The 18,707-nt window shown below is 37.5% G+C and overlaps 1 protein-coding gene across 1 annotated transcript in view; it reads right to left on the bottom strand.

Moving 5' to 3' along the window:
* The window catches only part of MCHR2 (melanin concentrating hormone receptor 2), a 58,174-nt gene that overhangs the window by 19,985 nt on the left and 19,482 nt on the right, over positions 1–18,707 (bottom strand). The window contains 1 exon segment of the mRNA XM_043964519.1: positions 1,696–1,903. Within this exon segment, the coding sequence (XP_043820454.1) occupies positions 1,696–1,877 (182 nt within the window). The 5' untranslated portion in view covers positions 1,878–1,903.

The following is an 18,707-nucleotide window of genomic DNA, read 5'->3' on the forward strand; positions in this document are numbered from 1 at the left end:
AGGTCCTCCTGAATCCAGGGCCAGTGCTCTATCCACTGTGCCACCTAGCTGCCCCCTCCCCCAAACTCAGGTTTTAATGATTTTCAAAGTGCAGCACCCTATCCACTAGACCACACTGTGTTTCTCATCTCCTATTCTTACTAAAGTCCAGTGAAACTAAGAAGAATGGGATGAAATGGGGATGAGATGGATAGAATAGGATGGGATGGGATGGAAAGGAATGGGATATGATTAGATAAGAGGAATTCTAGAATCTGGAGGGAACTTTGAAACCACCCTGTAAAGTCCCTTCGATTTACAAATTAAAGAAATGAAGTGACAGCAGGGCGGCACTCTGTTTAGAGTCAGGAAGACCTGAGTTAAAATCTGGCTTTAAATACTTAACTAGCTATATGACCCTAGGCAAGTCACTTAACCTTGTTTACCTCAGTTTCTTCATCTGTAAAATGAGCTGGAGAAAGAAATGGCAAACCACTCCAGTATCTTTGTCAAGAAAACCCCAAATGGGGTCACAAAGAGTTGGACACAACCGAAAATGACTCAACAAAAGCAACAAAAAAAGAAATGGAAAATCACAGAGGTTAAGTTGGTTGTTTACAGTAACATGGCTAGAAAGTGGCAGAACTAGGTTTGTAATATAAGATGCTAATTAATCACAGAGAGCATAAGCAAACTTTAAGCCTTTAAATTCACTGGGGTGAGAAAGTAGATTTTCTGTAAACTAAAAAATGTTTTTATAATTCTATAGGTACTTGGCTGAATTTTGAGTTTTAAGGAATAAAGAGAGAGCCAAACATAGTTTAAGGACAGAAAGTCTGGGAATATGATGAGAAGTTAAATAGTTGCAGGAGAGTCTCAGTTTGGCTTAACACACAGATAGTTTCTGCTAAAAGAGAGCCAACAATCTGGTTGCCCTGTATCCTCTGGAGATCAGAAGTCATGTGTCTATTTTCAGGGCATAGAGCTGATAAATCAATCCAGTTTTCTGATCTACAACTCAGATGAGGATTTCCTATAGGGGAGCAATTATCTCTTGTTTCATCTTCAAAACCTGTTAGGTAGCCAGCTTAGGTACTTCTGGGATAGGTCATTGTGAGTACTTCCTCCTTGAAATCTCCTCTTCTTCACCTTAATAGGTGTTTTTCTGAGGACTGGAAAATTCATCACTGCAGTCAACCTTTCAGTAATGAATCTCTTTAAAATTGCTTATGCTGGTCTGTAGATTGCTGACATGCAATCTGTCAACTGGGCCCATACTCATAGACTTTTCAGCTTGGTAGTATTTGCCAGAGTTTGCCCTTGGCTACCATAGCACATCTAGAGCCCCATCTTCACTTCCTTACTGTAATGAGGCATAGGAGTCAGACTTATGGTAGGTAGTATAATGTCTCAGGTTAGCAATTTATTAAAGTATTAACAATGCTTCAACTTTAGCCCCTTTAAAAATTCACAAACATACTAGCAGACATTGAATATGCTTTTTGTTCTCCCAAGAGAGCATGAGAATCAGGCAGTATTTTAGACACTGTAGTTACCTGATAAAGTTTCATTGCTTAAAAACTCGACCAAGTATTTTAGGAAGTATTTTAAAGACTTAAACATGCAAAGTACAATATCATGGGAAGAAAGACTTGCTTTGAGATCACAGCTTTATGTTATTGAGAAAAAAAGAATCCTTAAATTCAATTCTCATACCTTATTATAGTGAACAAAATGAGAATATTTCCTACTAGGCCTGTGGAACAGAGAATTCCAATCAAAGAAGGAAGGATGATGGTCTCTGCTGTACTGATCCTCTGGTAAGAGAACTCTCTGCTCTGGGATAGGTTCAAAGGGTTGGAGGTGGTGTTCCAAAAGGAGGGTTGAAATGAATTCATCCTTTATGAATTTCCAGCAGCTAAAGCTGTAACAACAACAAAAAAGTGAATTAGTTATTGAATGTCGTAATGTGAATATTTCACTTTTCAATATTGAATGCTTGTAAAGTTAAGCTAAAAGTTAAAAAGGAACTTTCAGATAGTTTCTGACCCATGGTAGGGGTAAGGAGGGGATAAGTAAAGAACATTTGGGAAACATTTTCTTGACCAAATTTGGATAAAATAAAAATATTCAGTCCATCGTCTGGATATTGGTATCAGACAACCTAAATTTCCATTTGTACTTTTTCTTTTTTCCCTATTAATCTCCTTTTTGTTAACTCAGGTTAATTTCTCCTAAATTTTAAGGTCCCACTCACATTTTTTTTTTTTTGTAGGGCAATGAGGGTTAAGTGGCTTGCCTAGGATCACACAACTAGTAAGTGTCAAGTGTCTGAGGATGCATTTGAACTCAGGTCCTCCTGAATGCAGGGCCAATGCTTTATCCACTGTGCCACTTAGCAGCACCCCACCCCCACTCACTTATTTCAACACTTTTTCACTTATGGAAGTTATTTCTTATAATAACCTTAATCTGGTTGGGTTTTGTGATGCCAAAACACATCCAATTTAGGATATTTCATTCAAATATATTGTTTGTCACTGCAAGGACAAAGCACTTAGATAATGGATGGACTTCTTATCCAAAATGACTGAAGACTCTGGCACTGACTTAACTCAGTCACAAAGATGATGGTTCACAGACACAAAATATGTGGCTATTTGAAACCATCCATGTGACCGTTAAAAAAACCAACTATTTATCTATTGTTTATTTATCACAGACCAAGCCACTAAGGGAAAATTGTAGGCACAAGGTAGCAGATAAAGAGCACACCTTTTGAACCTTTGTATAATAATTTGAAGTGAGATATACACCAGTAACCAGAAACAACATTTCTAACAGTTCTTTGTTAATTCTGAATTTAAAATAATCAATCAATAAGCATTTATTAAAACCTGCTATATACCAGGCACTGCAATGGATACTAAGACTGCTCAGTCAAAATATGTTACTTGGGAGTGACTTTTGTGTGTGCCATATTATTATATATTCTCAGAAATGACAACTCAAGGATATATCTAAATTTTCCTAAAGAATTTTGTAGGGGAAAAAATGAATCCTGTATGGACATTTTAATTATCTTCCCCCCCCCATCATTATGTAGTCTAGAATCTCAACTTTCCCTAAATATAGCCTGCAGATATGTGACTCTGTGAGACTTTGCTGAATAGAGAATCATTAAAAAAGAGATATGAGCTCTAGGTTAAAAATTTTAAAGTTTAATTTATTTTGTTACGTGCTAATAATTTACTTCTAAAAAATGGAAAATTTTATGACAAATTACTCCTCCCCCACAGTCTTTGTTATTTAAAGCATCTGTTCCATTCCATTCCATTCCAATTAATTCAACAATTAAATATTGAATGTGAAAGGCACTGTGTTTGTGGCATACAAAGACAAAAAATGAAGCAGTCCTTTCCCTCAGAGACCTTACATTCTCTTGGGGGACACAGCATGTCCACAGATAAACAAGTTCAAATGTGTGTGTGTGTGTGAGTGTGTATGAATTTCAAGAGGTACAGGAAGGCCATTGTCTAGGAGGTAGCATGTGAGTTATACTTTAAAGGAATGGTTTTTAAGCTTTTGTGTATATCTTGGACATCATTGGCCATCTGGTGAAGTTCATATACACATCCTCAGAATAATATTTTTTTAAAAAAATTCATAATGGAAGGAAATGCAAATTTCAGTTAGAGATTAGTGAAAAAGAAGATATCAACTTTTCCCCTCATCCAAGTTCATGTTCTCCTTGAAATCTAGTCACAGAACCCTTAAGATATGGACCCCAGTTTAAGAACTCCTGGTTTTAAGAAAGTTAGGGGTTCTAAGAGGTGGAGGTGAGGAAGAAATGAATTCTAGAGATCAGAGATCATTTGTTCAAAGGTGCAGATGAATGAGATGGGATGCTATTTATGGGGTATAGGTGATAGGCCAGCTTGATTGGAAGGGAGGGTCCAGCAAGGGGAGAAATATGAAAAAGTCTGGAAAGACATGTGGGAGTCAGATTGTTGAAGGTGTTAAATGCCAAAATGGAGTAATTAGTTTTATCCTAGAAGCAAACAGAAGCCATTGAAGGTGGATTTTTGTTTGTTTGCTTGCTTTTGGTGAGGGAGAGGAGTCCAATCTGTCTTGTAGAACTATCAGTTTGGTAGTTGGATTAGAGAATTTGGAAAAATGAATTAGAGAGGGGTGGAAATGGAATGATAGAAACCAATTGGGAGGCTACTGCAATAGTCCAGGTGGGAGGTGGTGGGAACATAGGCTACAGCAGAAACTTTGTAAGTGAACAGATGTAAGAGTGGAACCACAAGACCTGGTAAGAGGTTGAGAGAGGGGGAAGACTCAATAATGATACTAAGAGGGTTATGGGAAGGATGGCACTGCCATCAACTAAAAGAAGAAGTATAGAGGAGAGATGGATTTGGGGGAAAAATACTGGACATGTTGTTTGAGATGCCTATTGGGCAACCTGGTGGAGACTTAATTGGATAGCTCTTCATCCTTAATCTTCATACCTTTTGTCTCTTGCTATGTCTTGACAGCAAAAAAAGTCTGCACTGAACATTTTATGGTACTTCTCCATTTGAGGATGCTTAGGTTTCATCTGAAGTTTCTGCTACTTCCAACTCTAATTACTTAGATTTGTAAAAACCCTATAATTATTCTTAGGGTCCCATTGGAAAAAAAAAATTACTGTACTTCGATCCACTCCTTGTTCTACTCACTTCCATCTCTTTGTTCCTCAGTAGCTATGAGACATGCCCAGAAAGGAAGATGGGGTGGGCCAGAGAATAAAGAGGGAAGAAACCATCAAGTAATGTTTTTATATGTGGAGCAGGACCTAGAAAGAAGGATGCATCCCCTTTAGGTTAATAAAAATCTTACAGAACATGGGTCCTTGTCACCTTGCATGAGACATTCTTTCTGTTCACTTTGGCACCAATAAATACCTATGGTTGGAAATTACTTGTTAAGGTCACCCTCCCTCTAGTTTCTGAAAGTGGGAAATGAGAAACAAAGTATTTTCTTTGAGAATCTCCCAAGCACAAAACTCCTTTTCTTTGTAACCAAGTTTTGATATTTATTTTAGAGTATGCTCCCTTCCCCCCAAACCTGTTCTTAAATAGTTTCCAATTCCTTCTTTTTGGAGGATTATTTAAAAACTCCTCTTAAAGGAGGAAATTTATGCTTATGAGCTTGGTACTTAAGGAAGAAGACTGACAGTGTCATCTTAATGTATTCTGATTCACATCAGTCATCTGTATACGCTGACATCTTCATACATTGAAAATGCATTCTTTGTGACCAAGACCAGTAAAACGCGTAAAGAATTTAAAAGGAATGCCTTTAAAATTTTTTTTTAAAGAAAAGTGTTAAGAAATTTGAATAGCAGGAAGCAAACTTATGGGACAAAGGTCAATGTAAGAGAGAATAAATCATGGGAGAAGGCAAATGCTCAGTTTATTTTTATTGCATTGAGAATTTCACCCATTTCGGAATGTTTTAAAACAATTATTAGGTGAATAATCTTCCTTATTATCCTCTGTAAATGGTCACAAGTAATCATAGGATCAATGAAAACAGCTTTATAGAAGTTTAGGAATTCTATTACCATAATCATATATAATATTATGTAAAATGTAGTTTTTTGGTTTTGTTTTTGAGCTCGGATCTCCTCATCTTGCTCAAGCTGGAAGTTAGTGGTAGCTCATGGCCTGGCCCCACGGCTGATCATCAAGGAAGCTTTTAACTGCTCTATTTTCCAATCTAGTCTGGTTTGCATGGCTGAGGTAGCCCAATGGCTCCCCCCCTTTTTTTTCCTGTGGGGGGTTGGGGTGAATTTTTAATGAAATAGATTGTTCCTAAGCATTCCACCAGAAATGTGGAGAAACTCTAAAGTTCAAATGCACGAGTGAAGAGCAACTTAAAAAGGTAAACATGAGTAAACAAACGAGTGGATAATAAAAGGCTAAATGAGGATTAACTGCTAATATGAAGAGATAATACATGTATAGCTTCCCTTTCTTGAGGACTCACAACCCTGGTGCTAGGCAGTGCAGAAACCGAACTGGTACTGAAACTCAGAACTCCTGAACTTAGGTGACCTACGACCTCAGCTTTCCCAGTAGCAGGGACTACAGGCAAGCACCACAACTACTGGCATAAAATACAGTCTTTAAAGAGAACTGGTTGTTTTTAAATAGGATTACATAAAACTAAGAATCAAATTGTTTCTGATAACTACAGACACTGACATTTTAATTTAATAATAACATTTGGAATGTGCTTTAAGATTTATAAAACACTTCTTTTGTATGACTTCACATGTATAATTGATATTATATTGCTTGTCTTACAGATTGGGGGACAGGTGAGAGGGAGAGAATTCGGAACTCAAAATTTAAAAAAATATTAAAGAATAATTGGGAAATACTCAACAGAATAAATATTTAAACTAAAATTAAAATTAAAAAAATTATAGAACACTTTTGCCAGAACAGACTTGTGAGGTAGATACTGGAAACATTATTATCTTCACTATGTAGGTCAGAAAATTGAGGCTTAGAGAAGTTGCCTTTCCCAAGATTGCATAGTTAGTAAATGATAGAACCTGGGAATTGAATGTGGATATTGATTCCAAGTCTAGTATTCTCTCCACCAATAAATTTTTATTTATATGATATAGTACTCAAATACACTATCACAGTTGGTGGCGGCAAAATCTAGATGGTCTGAGTAAGAGGGCAGTAGTAAGCGGGATTCTGGTAAATGTTAAACAACTGTGTGGAGAGGGAAAGGCAGAAATGTAACTAGAACCTACTTTTGAGTTTAATCTGTCTTACTAACACTTTCTTAAATCTAGACAATCAACACAACAATAACTCAACCTTGATCTGTAACTTGCTGATTCTGGAGATATAAATGCTCACACTGAAAATTAAACATTTGATAGCCACTTGGTTCTACAGTGCAGCCAGGCTGCTGTACAAGGAACCACACCAGAGTGTCTTTCAGAACTGAGAAAGGAATATCCGAGGTGACAATGGAATTGTTCTCTGCTCTGCCCATCACTGTTGACAAATGGGAGACTATGAAAGCACGGTCAATTTAATTTGCTCTGAAAATAGCATATTGACCATCAATGGTTGGAAAGGTAAAAAACAAACCAGCAAACAAACAAAGCATATGTCTGCTTGGTTAGTAAAGGGTTACCTCAAGAACTTTATCAAACTCATTTAATTTTGGTCTCTGCTCAGTATTGATTAATTCATTATTAATGGATCCTAATTAATAGTCAGATGTATATTCAATCATCTTATGGACAGGTAATTATCTGAAACTCACTCAATTTTCTTCATTTTGTTTTATATTTTGCTTTTAGCAGTAGCTTATGAGGGAATAATCTTTTACCTGAGGGAGATAGAAACACTGATTCCTCAGACCAGTTGGATAAAGGGTGGGGATGAGACAACATTTGCCACTCTGGTTTTTCTCAAGCTGCTATGGTTGTATAATTTAGAACTGGGATAGTTTGGGACTAAAATGTGCAGTTCAATTCAATTAGATTAATAAAAAATATATTGGGGCAGCTAGGTGGCGCAGTGGATGGAGCACCGGCCCTGGATTCAGGAAGACCTGAGTTCAAATCTGGCCTCGGACACTTGAGACTTACTAGCTGTGTGGCCTTGGGCAAGTCACTTAACCCCAATTGCCCTGCAAAAAAAAAAAGGCAAAAAAAAATGTATTAAATGCCTACTATATACAAGGCTAGGCACTAAAGGAGGCCAAGAAAAAAATGAACTGAAATATTCCTTGCCCTGAAACACTTTATACTTGTAGGAGGGGGTTGGAAGTAATGTGTATTGTGCACATGTACACATTGGGAAATTTGAAGGGAAATAAATCATTAACTATAGAGGAGATCAGGAAATATTGTGTATAAGAAAGAACACTTAGGTTACAACTTGAAAGAAGCTAAAGTTTCTAAGAGTCAGAAGTAAGGAGGAAGCATGCTTGAAGCTTGGAGGACAGGCTATTAAAGGTATAGAGGAGGGGAGAGTAAATGTAGAGCTTTGGAAACAGCAAAGAGGCCACTTTGTTTGGAAAGTAGAACGTGGAAGGAGAGGACTAAAATGAAATGTCTGGAAAGATAGGTAAGTCAGAGCCATATTATGGAGGGCTTTAAATGTCAGACTAAGGAATATTATCCTAGCAGCAACAGGAAGGCGTTGAAGGCATTTGAGCAAGGGAATGACTTGGTCAGAACTATGTTTTAGGAAAGTTTGTTTCACAATTGCTTGGAGGATGGATAGGAAAAGGGAGAGACTGGAAAGAAAGAGACCCATTAGAAGGCTATTGTCAGGGCAGCTAGGTGGTGCAGTGGATAGAGCACCGGCCCTAGAGTCAGGAGTACCTGAGTTCAAATCCGGCCTCAGACAATTAACACTTACTAGCTGTGTGACCCTGGGCAAGTTGCTTAACCCCAATTGCCTCACTAAAACAAAAACAAAAACAAAAAGAAGGCTATTGTCCTAGCAAGAGCACACAAAAGTCTGAACTGGGCCCATGTTAGGTTAGAAGGAGATGGAGATGTGAAAGATTCATGGGAAGTACAACCAACAAGACTTAGCAACTGATTAGATATAGGGGTAAGGAGAGGGAAAAGCAAGGATGATGCCAAGGTTATGGATATGGGTTTTTATATGGATAGTTGTACAACCAATATAAATGGGGAAGTTTGGAGGAGTTACTTTTGTATATTTTGAGCTTGAAATGCTTCCGAGACTTCTAGATAGAGTTATTTAGTAACTGTTGATATATGACTGGAGGCTATTAGGCTTGAGTTATGAGGGCTGAGATATTAGATTTAGAAGTCATCTTAATGGAGATGATAATTGAACCCGTGGATATTGATGAGATCAGAGAGAAAAGAAGACTTATGACAGAAACTTAGGGTGAAGGACATGATGATATCATCAAAGGAAACAAATGAGGGCAAGGTTGAAGACTAGTATTACAGACGAAGGAGCAGATCAAGATGGTGGACTGAAGTCAGCATTTTTCTGAGCTTTATAGACACACCCATTCCAAGACAACCTAAAAATGCTTTAAATTGGATTCTAGGCAAGAAAGCCAATTAAAAGTTATAGTAAGTAATTTTGACAACTCAGAGAAGCTTAGAAATACAGACAGGTCTATAGACATTGGGGCAGGGACTGGACATGCACCTGTAGTATGATGGAAGCAGCATTGGTTGTAGTGGCAAAACTGAGCTATGGAAGTGGCAGGAGAAGTGGGGAACAGCCTAGCACCCAAGGATTGCAAGCACCAAGTCAGAAAGAGATCCCAGGGGACCCTTGCACTAGCACTTGGAGCAGAAACAGTTGCATATGGCAGCTCTGTCACCCATTACCCAGTTCCAGGCCAAAGAAAGGCACAGTTGAGTTCATAAGGGAGCAGAGGCCCTATCTGGATAAAGGCCAGAGCACAGACCAGGAGGCCAGTGACCAGATGTCTCCACAGATCACAGCATGTTGGAAGCTCCAAAAACTTACAAACCTTGTAAATTGAACTATGACAAAAGCTCAGGTCAGAGATCTCCTACCCCAAGAGGTGAGCAGGTCCCAACTGTAACATAAAGTCCAAAGTCAAGAAAATAGGCTGGAAAAATGAACAAACAACAACAACAAATGAACCTCACCATAAAAAGCTACTATGATAACAGGGAAGCTCAAGTCACAAAACTCAGAAGACAATGACTTAAAAACATTTATAAGAAAAGCCTCAAAGAAAAATACAGATTCAGACATGAGCCCAACAAGAATCCTAGAACGAGTTTAAAGAAAGAGAATTTAAAAAGAGCAAAAAAAAAAAAAGATTCTAAAAATAAAATAAGAGCAGTGAAGGAAAAATTTGGAAAGGAAATGAGAGCAATGCAAAAACAAATGAAAAAAGCATTAACAGCTTGATAAAAAAAAACAGCACAAAAGAAAATAATTCCTTAAAAATCAGAATTGGCCAAATTGTAAAAGAGGTATAACTACCCCTTCCAAACAAAACAAAACAAGACAAGACAAGATAAGACAAGAGAAAAACAACACAATACAAAACAAAACAGTATTACAGAAGCCAAGAGAAGATTATATTCAGGAAGAGGAGTTAGTCAACAGTTAATAACTGCGAAGAGGTCAAGAAAAATGTATAAAAGAGGTTACTGGTGTTAACCTGTAAATTAAGGAAACAATCAATATAGGAGAAAATAAGGTCTTTAATAGGGGCAGAGGAACTATAGGTCATGGTATTGCAAAGCAAGAAGCTAGGAATACCCAAAGAAGGGAACCAAGGACAGGGTTTTTATGGGGAAACAGAACAAAAGGGAACCAAAAAACTGCTCCTAACTGCTTAATGTAAATGAACCTTTAACAAAAGAAACCATAGAATTACTCCGGAGTTAAGTATAAATGCTACTTAACTCTAAACTACTTAATGTAAGGTGGGGAATCTTTGAGAGGGGATAGTTTGTTGGAGAGAGATCAGTAAGTCAATCAAGAATCTGGAATTGAAAAACATTGGTTAGCCCCAGGCAATTCACTGGAGTTATAGTTGTAGTTATCACTGGATTTAGGAGTTAAGAGATCAATTGTAAACTTGGAGATAACAATTTCAGTTGAATGGTGGTTCTTTCACTGAGCATCAATGTCCTAGACAATTATACACCTAATACTTGATTCCTTCCTACTTTTTTTCAATGATTGTTTCATTATTTATTTTGCCAGGCAATGAGGGTTAAAGTGACTTGCCCAGGGTCACACAGCTAGTGTCAAGTCTCAGAGGCCAGATTTGAATTCAGGTACTCCTGAATCCTGGGCCTGTGCTTTATTCACTGCGCCACCTAGCTGCCCCAATGATGTTTTATTTTTATATGGATTTTTTCCAGATTTTCTAGCACTGTTGCTCACCCCCTTCCATCATCAGCATTCCCCTGTGCCAAAGAAAGGAAGTTAGACATAAACAGCTAACCCAGGGATCACATGTAACAGTAAATGCAATATTTTATATCCACAATCCCCCACCTCTTCAAGAAAAGGAAAGGGGGTACATTTCTCATCTCTTCTATGGGGTAGGTATTGTTTATGATTTGCAGCATTCAGTTCTGTTTCAGTGTTTTCTTTATTGCATTATTGTAAGCATTGTAAACACTGGCTTCTAATCTGTGAATTCCTTGAAACAAAGACCTGGTACTGGTGGTATTTGGAAGCTCAAGTCTGAGGAATCATTTCAGGATCTCAGATGGATATGAGTCCCTTTTAGTACATGCCTTCTAGTTCCTCTGACTCCCTAAAGCTTGGAATTTCTGATGACCTTCAGTGAGGTCTCTCTACTGATAAAGGTCCCCCTTGAAAATGGTGTGATTATGTAGGCACAACTTCAGCCTCAGCTCCCTTATTTATCCTGGAAAGAATGCAATCCAGATGTGAAGAGGGAAATCTTCTTAAACACACCACTGTGACATCTGAAGCTGTTTGTATGTATACCTTGTGCTCTTTGGAAGCTATTCAAGTGACAGCACAAAAGAGGTAGCATACAACTTTAGTCATTGTTTTTCATTGTGCATTGTAGAGTACATAATTAACAATCTCCAAAGTATCATTAGTATTTAACATAACAATGAGAAGCCTGAGTGAGGTCCATTTTCCTCACTACTGAGAATGACTTCATTTCAGAGAAATAATGGGGAAAATATTCAAGTGAATTAATGGTTATTTGATACTTCTCAGGTAAAAGCTGACCCTTTCCTGATGCAGCCTGAACTTTACAGTATAAGCAACTGCCTTAAAGGAGAATTTTTTAGGGAAAAGGATAAATGACCCACATTTTTAGTTATAGTCTTATTCCCAGAATTTTTATGTAAGCATTAACTTTCCCTTGCTTGAGAATCAATCAAAAATATTTCTTGAACACCTATGCACCAATGCTTTGGTTTTTGTTCATTAACTGCTATAAAAAGTGGACATAACTTGACTTTGATTACTTGATGGCATTGGAAAACAGAAACTACTAGGTGTTATTGGAGTATTTGAAGCTGCTTTGTCAAGAGCCATAGAATTATAAGTAATCAGCTTTCTGTCTCTGGAGATATTCAAGCTAAAGATGGACAATTATTGGCCAACAAACTTCTAGAAGGGATTCATGTTTTGAACAGGGAGTTGAATTAAATAATATTAATTAATAATATTACAGGACCTTTCTCACAACTACATTATAAGTACCTTTTTTTTTTTTTTTGCGGGGCAATGGGGGTTAAGTGACTTGTCCAGGGTTACACAGCCAGTAAGTATCAGGAACTCCTGAATCCAGGGCCAGTGCTTTATCCACTGCACCACCTAGCTGCCCCCACATTATAAATACCTTTTTATTTCCAGTCTTCTAACCATAATTCATGATCCAGCTACCCCAACTTTCTTGCAGTTCCTCAAACACAACACTAGGGATATGATAGCAACTGCCTTTTAGGATTACTGGGAGGATCAAATGAAATCACACATGTAAAGTACTTTGTAAAACTTAAAGTGCCATATAAAGCTATTATTTTAGAATGTAAGTTACTTGAGGGAAGGGTTGTCTTTGTATCTCCAGGGTCTAGTACTAGACACTAGTACACAATGTCTAGTTCTAGACTAGAAGGACCAGGCATTATCATCAGGCATAATTAAATTCCAGTACTTCTATTAACAAATGCTTATTGATTTGGATTGAATCAAGATAGGATTTGTTGAATATTAAAATATAGGTTTTGTATCTGCCTGTCTCCTATAAACAGATCAGAGAAATAATCTTTAATCTTTCCTACAAAATTAATAAAACAGATCAGAGAAATTATAATCTTATAATATCTCCTACAAAACCAGATCAGAGAACATGATACCTGTCCTTGTACAAAACAGATCAGAGACAGACAGAAAAAACATAATGTCAATTAATATTTTTGTCTCAAGAAGAAATATATAACAGGGAGCAGCTAGGTGGAGCAGTGGATAAAGCACCGACCTTGGATTCAGGAGGACTTGAGTTAAAATCCGGCCTCAGACACTTGACACTGACTAGCTGTGTGACCTTGGGAAACCCTCATTGCCCCCCCAAAAAAAAGAAAAAAAAGAAAAAAGAAATATATAACAACATGATCATGTGGAGATTTCCCTCCTAAGAGTGAAGCTTGGAGACTCCCCATTTCTGCGGGTATATATGGGGTTTTTTTGTCCATTGATTACAGGGTATTGTCAGTTTCAATACTATGCTACAGAAGCAAAGGCAGTTTAACAATTTCAGTTATAACAAGTATGGAGGAAATACTAAAGCCTCATGATAAGATTACAGGATTCAAAAAAAAAAAAGGGTTTGACAAGGATGAGGATGCCCAGATGTTACCATAAGATAAGATAGTGACTTACTATCCTGAGGGAAAAGAAGTCACTAGGTAGTCTGCTAGCTATCTGCTAGCTATCTGGGTTCAGGTTTGGTGTTCAGCTGAAGGACATTTTGCTCCTATTAACCCAGGGTTTCATAAAAAATACTTTTGGATAATAAGGTACCTCCATCAAATTCAGGTGATCCATATATTCATATTAACAGATTATGTATCTAGACTTAGAAGGGACTTCAGAAGCCATCTAGTCTATCCCCTCTCTCCTTTTACAAATGTGGATACTGAGGCCCAGACAAGTTAAATGACTTGCTTAAAGTCATACAGGTAGTAAGTGTCAGAGGTTGGATAAGAACCTTGGTTCTCTGACACCCAAGCTTAAAGACACCATCATGTTAATACTTTATTAATTTGCTTTGTGGCTTTATAGCATGGGAACACATTCACTTTATGTCATCACATTAATGCTTTATTAATTCACTTTTCAATTTACCTCTCAGCTTACTATGAAGCTATTTTTTTCCTCTAGTTCATTTGGTCCAATGTTATCAAATGCTTATTTTTTCAAAGCATAATTAGCATTTAGGATACCATCTTTGTGACAGCAACATCATTACTTATCAGTGAATAAGTGTAGGAAATTATGAACAAAAATATAATGTGTTCCTTCATCCCAGCAACATTTGACATTTTAATTATCACATTCAAAGCTACTTTGACCCAGGTCTGCATTATCTGAAAGAGTATGTTCCCTATGAATTATACTCTAGGTGAAGAAGTCAGGGCTCAAACATTTCACTTCCTCCTTTCCTAAAGAAATTTCTGGGGCTCTTAGAGGGCTCACAGGATTCATAGAGAACTATGGCTCATCATATAGTCGCAGAGACTTTTCCCAGGGATGACCAAGGGAAATTGAATGTTGTTAAACACTTCAAACTGTTAGATAAAGAATGATAGAAGTACCTTCTTATTGTACAGATAAAGAGATTGCTCTCTTTGCTCTGAAAAAAGGGTGGATCCACTTGACAGTTTGATTGGCCAAAGGAGACAAAGTTATGATTCTGTCCCATGATGCCTCAGTAAATTGCTCTGTAAATCTAAGCACCATTTTCTGTCTTTTCTATCCAAAATACTCCTTCCTGGCCACTGTACTCCTATGTATGTTTTGTCTAGAGACTTTTTTACTTGCTCATATTTGTATCCTCAAGGCTTAACACAGTGTTTGGCACATAGTAAGTGTGTGATTCATGATTTTTATTCATTCATTCAGGATGTCTCATTTTACTTACATCTGTGGACACATGACCAAAACATTAAACATACAATGTGATACTACTTCTGAAAATTTAGGAACAAAATGAACTACATTATATAAAGACAGTGCTATTGGCTATTAATCCAAACACAAGAATAAGTATGATAAGAACATGATTATTAGATAATAGATGAATAAAAACATTTTGTGGTAGCCTATCACTTTAACATTTATTATTTCATTTGAACCAATCAACAATTCTGTCTGAGATAGGGCACATAGTGTGGCTGTGCAGTCCGACACGGAAGCCGCAGCTCCTGAGTGACTTATAACCGGTAACTGCCGCATCTCGTGTTGTATCTACCCCATGAGGAGTAGCTGGAGCGTCCTCTCCAGGGTGCTGGCCTGGGCAGATCAATTGGAAAAGAAGCTGTTGCCCATGTAGCAGGTTTTCCCTCTCTGCGACACTGGTGGATCCAAAGGAGAGGCAGAGCCAATACAGTCTGGCACCAGTGCTGCCATAGGAGTTGCCGATTGTTGTGATGTCCAACATCCAACCTGCCTAAGGGAACTCCTGATTTTCTCGGGGTTAACTCCTGAAGCCTTTCCCCATATATGGGTATAGCTGCAAGGCAGCAGAGGTTTAAAATCAGGGTTTTCCTTCCTTTAGGAGGGTTGCGGGCCAAGGCTAACGAGCCCCACCTGCCTGACTTGACACACAGCTAATGTGAAGGGTTTGAGATTGGATTTGAACTCAGGTCCTCCTGACTCCAGGGCCGGTGTGCCACCTAGCTGCCCCTAAACCCCATTACATATTAAGATGATATTTTAAAATGAAAAATAAGTATGTTTTCCAAAACAAAAAAAAATGAGAAGAATGGTATTGTTTTACATATTTTTATAAGCCTCTTTAATGTCTGGCTTAATAGAAGACAGCTGTATTCTCAAATCTGCTGATGCATTCAATCTATTGTGACATTTTAGTTGAAATATATGAAGAAAAGACAACCTCATGCAGTTATGTAGTTGGAAAAGGGAAAGGTATAGTAAGAAAATAATGTCTTAGTATTTTTATGAAAATAGTTTTGACTTGTTGCTGGTCTCAGTGACCCCTAGGGGTCTGTGGACCATATTTTGAGAACCCCTGTTTTTTTTGTTTTGTTTTGTGGGGCAATGAGGGTTAAGTTACTTGCCCAGGGTCACACAGCTAGTAAGGGTCAAGTGTCTGAAGCCAGATTTGAACTCAGGTCCTCCTGAATCCAGGGCCGGTGCCTTATCTGCTATACCACCTAGCTGCCCCCTGAGAATCCCTGGTTTTTGACCTATAATTAGAGATAAGGTGAAGAGAAAAAGCAAAGAGTACCCAAAGTCAACAAGCATTTATTAAGTACCTACTGTGTATCAGGAATTATGCTAAGTTCTGGGGATACAAAGGAAAGTAAAAAACTGTCTCTTTTTTTTCTTTTTCTTTTTTGTCTCTTTTCTTAATGAGCTCATCATCTAACGTAAACTGTAACATGCAAACAATTATGTACAAATCATATGAAGGATAAATTGGACATAATCTCAGAAGGAAGTCACTAAGATTATGGAGGACTGGAAAATGTTTCTTGTAGAAGGTAGAATTTTAGCTGAGACTTGATGGAGGCTAAGGAAACCTGGAGGCAGATATGAGCCAAGAGACTACTTTAGGTACGGGATCAACCAGTGAAAATACCCAGAGTTAGGAGATGGAGTGTCTTGTGTATGGAACAACAAGAAACAAGAAAGTCAATGTCCCTGGATCAGGATGGGGGTAATAAGATTTTAATACATGATCCATAATTAGAGCTAAGACTTAAAAAGCAAAGAGCCCTGTAAAACATAATGATAGTAATGACAAGGAATAATAATAGCTAACAGCAACATAAAGATGTGCAAAGTGCTTTGCATGCCTACAACACAGATATAATGGAACTTCAGAGTTGGAATAGACTTCAAAGACTATCTAGTACAACTGAGATGGCAGCAGCTGGTGGTACAGTGGATATAGCACTGGCCCTGGAGTCAAGAGGACCTGAGTTCATATCTTACCTCAGAAACTTACTAGCTGTGTGACCCTGGGCAAGTCACTTAACCCCAGTTGCCTTAAGATATCCAGGGTCATCTCTAGTTGTCCTGATGTATATCTTGCCACTGGACACAGATGGCTCTAGAGGAAAGAGTGAGGTTGGTGAACTTACACAGCCCTTCCTCACTTAAAAAAATCCAATTCAGTGCAAGTCATGACATCACCCAATGTCATGGTCCTCTTTAAGAATGAGGGACAAACAAGTACAACTAACACCTGAACAAGGATCCCCTCTCCAATATCTAGCCCTGATTTGAAGCCTCTAGTGAGGAAGTATCCACCACCTTCTGAAGCAGTCCATTCCACTTTAGAAACATTTAATTTTCAAGAATTTTGCTTTAAATTTGCTCACTATAATTTCCATGTTTTGCTTTCAGTTCTTAGTGACCTAGTAGAATTTGTCTTCCATCTGACCATGGGAGTTGAGTGACTTACCAGAGGTCGCTTGTGAGCAGTTAGAAAGGGGAAGAAACTGGATGATTCAAACCCAGATCTTTTCACCCCAAATCCTGTGCTCTTTAATTACACTACACTCACAACCTTATTTTCACCATCTTCCCAATAAGAGGAGGAGGGGAGATTTTATCAAATGCTCTGATGAAATGCAGGTATACTCCCTGTATAACATTATTGCTTTAAGCTACTTAAAATTGACCACATAACTTTCCATTGTCCTTTATGACATCTTTATAATTTCAATTCTGACAATGTGATATTTTAAAATTCACAGCAGTATAACATCACTAGGGCAATATCAGTGTGAATAGAGGCTGTATCAAGATAAAATAAGAATTGAAAAAAACTTGTAATAAATCAGGTATGTCTTGGTTGTTTTTTTTTTTTTCATTTATAAGTGTACAAGAAAAGATGGAAGCTTGAGGTAGTTTCTGCCCACAAGGAGTTTATTCAATTACTTATATTAATTTGATTTTCTTTTTTTAAAAAATATGTAGAGAAAAGTTATCAAGGTCTGAGAATTTATAAAGGAACTACCCTACTGGCTGGGGTCACTTAAATGACTCAGAGAAATATCGATCATTTTCCAAGGTGACCCTGTGTAGTAAACTGATTTTTTTGCAGGCTGTCTTCCATTCTTGGAATGGGCTCCCTCCTTTTATGTGCCTTGTACAATTCCTAGCTTTCTTTAAAGTTTGTCTTGAATGCTGAGTTCAAATACTGTCAATAAGCCTTTTTGTAATTCTCCTACCTGCTAGTGCCTCCCTCCACCTCAAAAAATTCCCTTACATTTATCTTGTGCTTTGTATATATTTTTCATCTACTTATATGCATATATGTTATATTCCTCATAAAATTTAAGTTTCTTGAGGTTGCAGAAAGTGTCCTGGGTTTTTTTGACTTTGTATCTCCATCACCAAGTATGTAAACAGAACAATAAAGTTGATTTGCTCATCAACAGTTTATTAATTGTTTGATTGATTTTATCTCTGTCTAATGAAAAGAAGGATGAAGGGTGGCTGGTCACTCCTGGTTATTCTGCTGGGAAAATATAATCTTGGGAATTTGATCAGTCTATCTTGGTAGGACGAGATATCAAGCCTCTTGCTTCTAAGAAGAATTGGTTTAAATAGCATTGATGCTGATGAGGGACTTAGTAGATTTTCTTTTCATGGGAAACTGAACTGAAGAAATTTGTTTGATAACAATGATTCTAGTCATGAATTATAATTAATGTACAATTTATTGGTGATTGGATATCTATTATGAATATAATACTGAGTGAAATGTTCAGGATCACAGAAGGAAAGCTCTGAAAGTTTTTAAATTCTGTTTATAGAAATAGCTAAGTTGAAAACTGAAAACAAAGTTGGTTAGTCAATAGAGTGCCAAGCCTGAAGTCTGGAAAGACTCATCTTCATGAGTTCAAATGTAGCCTCTGACACTTACTAGCTGTTCGACTTCGGGCAAGTCATTTAATCCTG

Source organism: Dromiciops gliroides, chromosome 4, assembly GCF_019393635.1.
Source record: "Dromiciops gliroides isolate mDroGli1 chromosome 4, mDroGli1.pri, whole genome shotgun sequence".
In the NCBI taxonomy this organism is placed as follows: domain Eukaryota; kingdom Metazoa; phylum Chordata; class Mammalia; order Microbiotheria; family Microbiotheriidae; genus Dromiciops; species Dromiciops gliroides.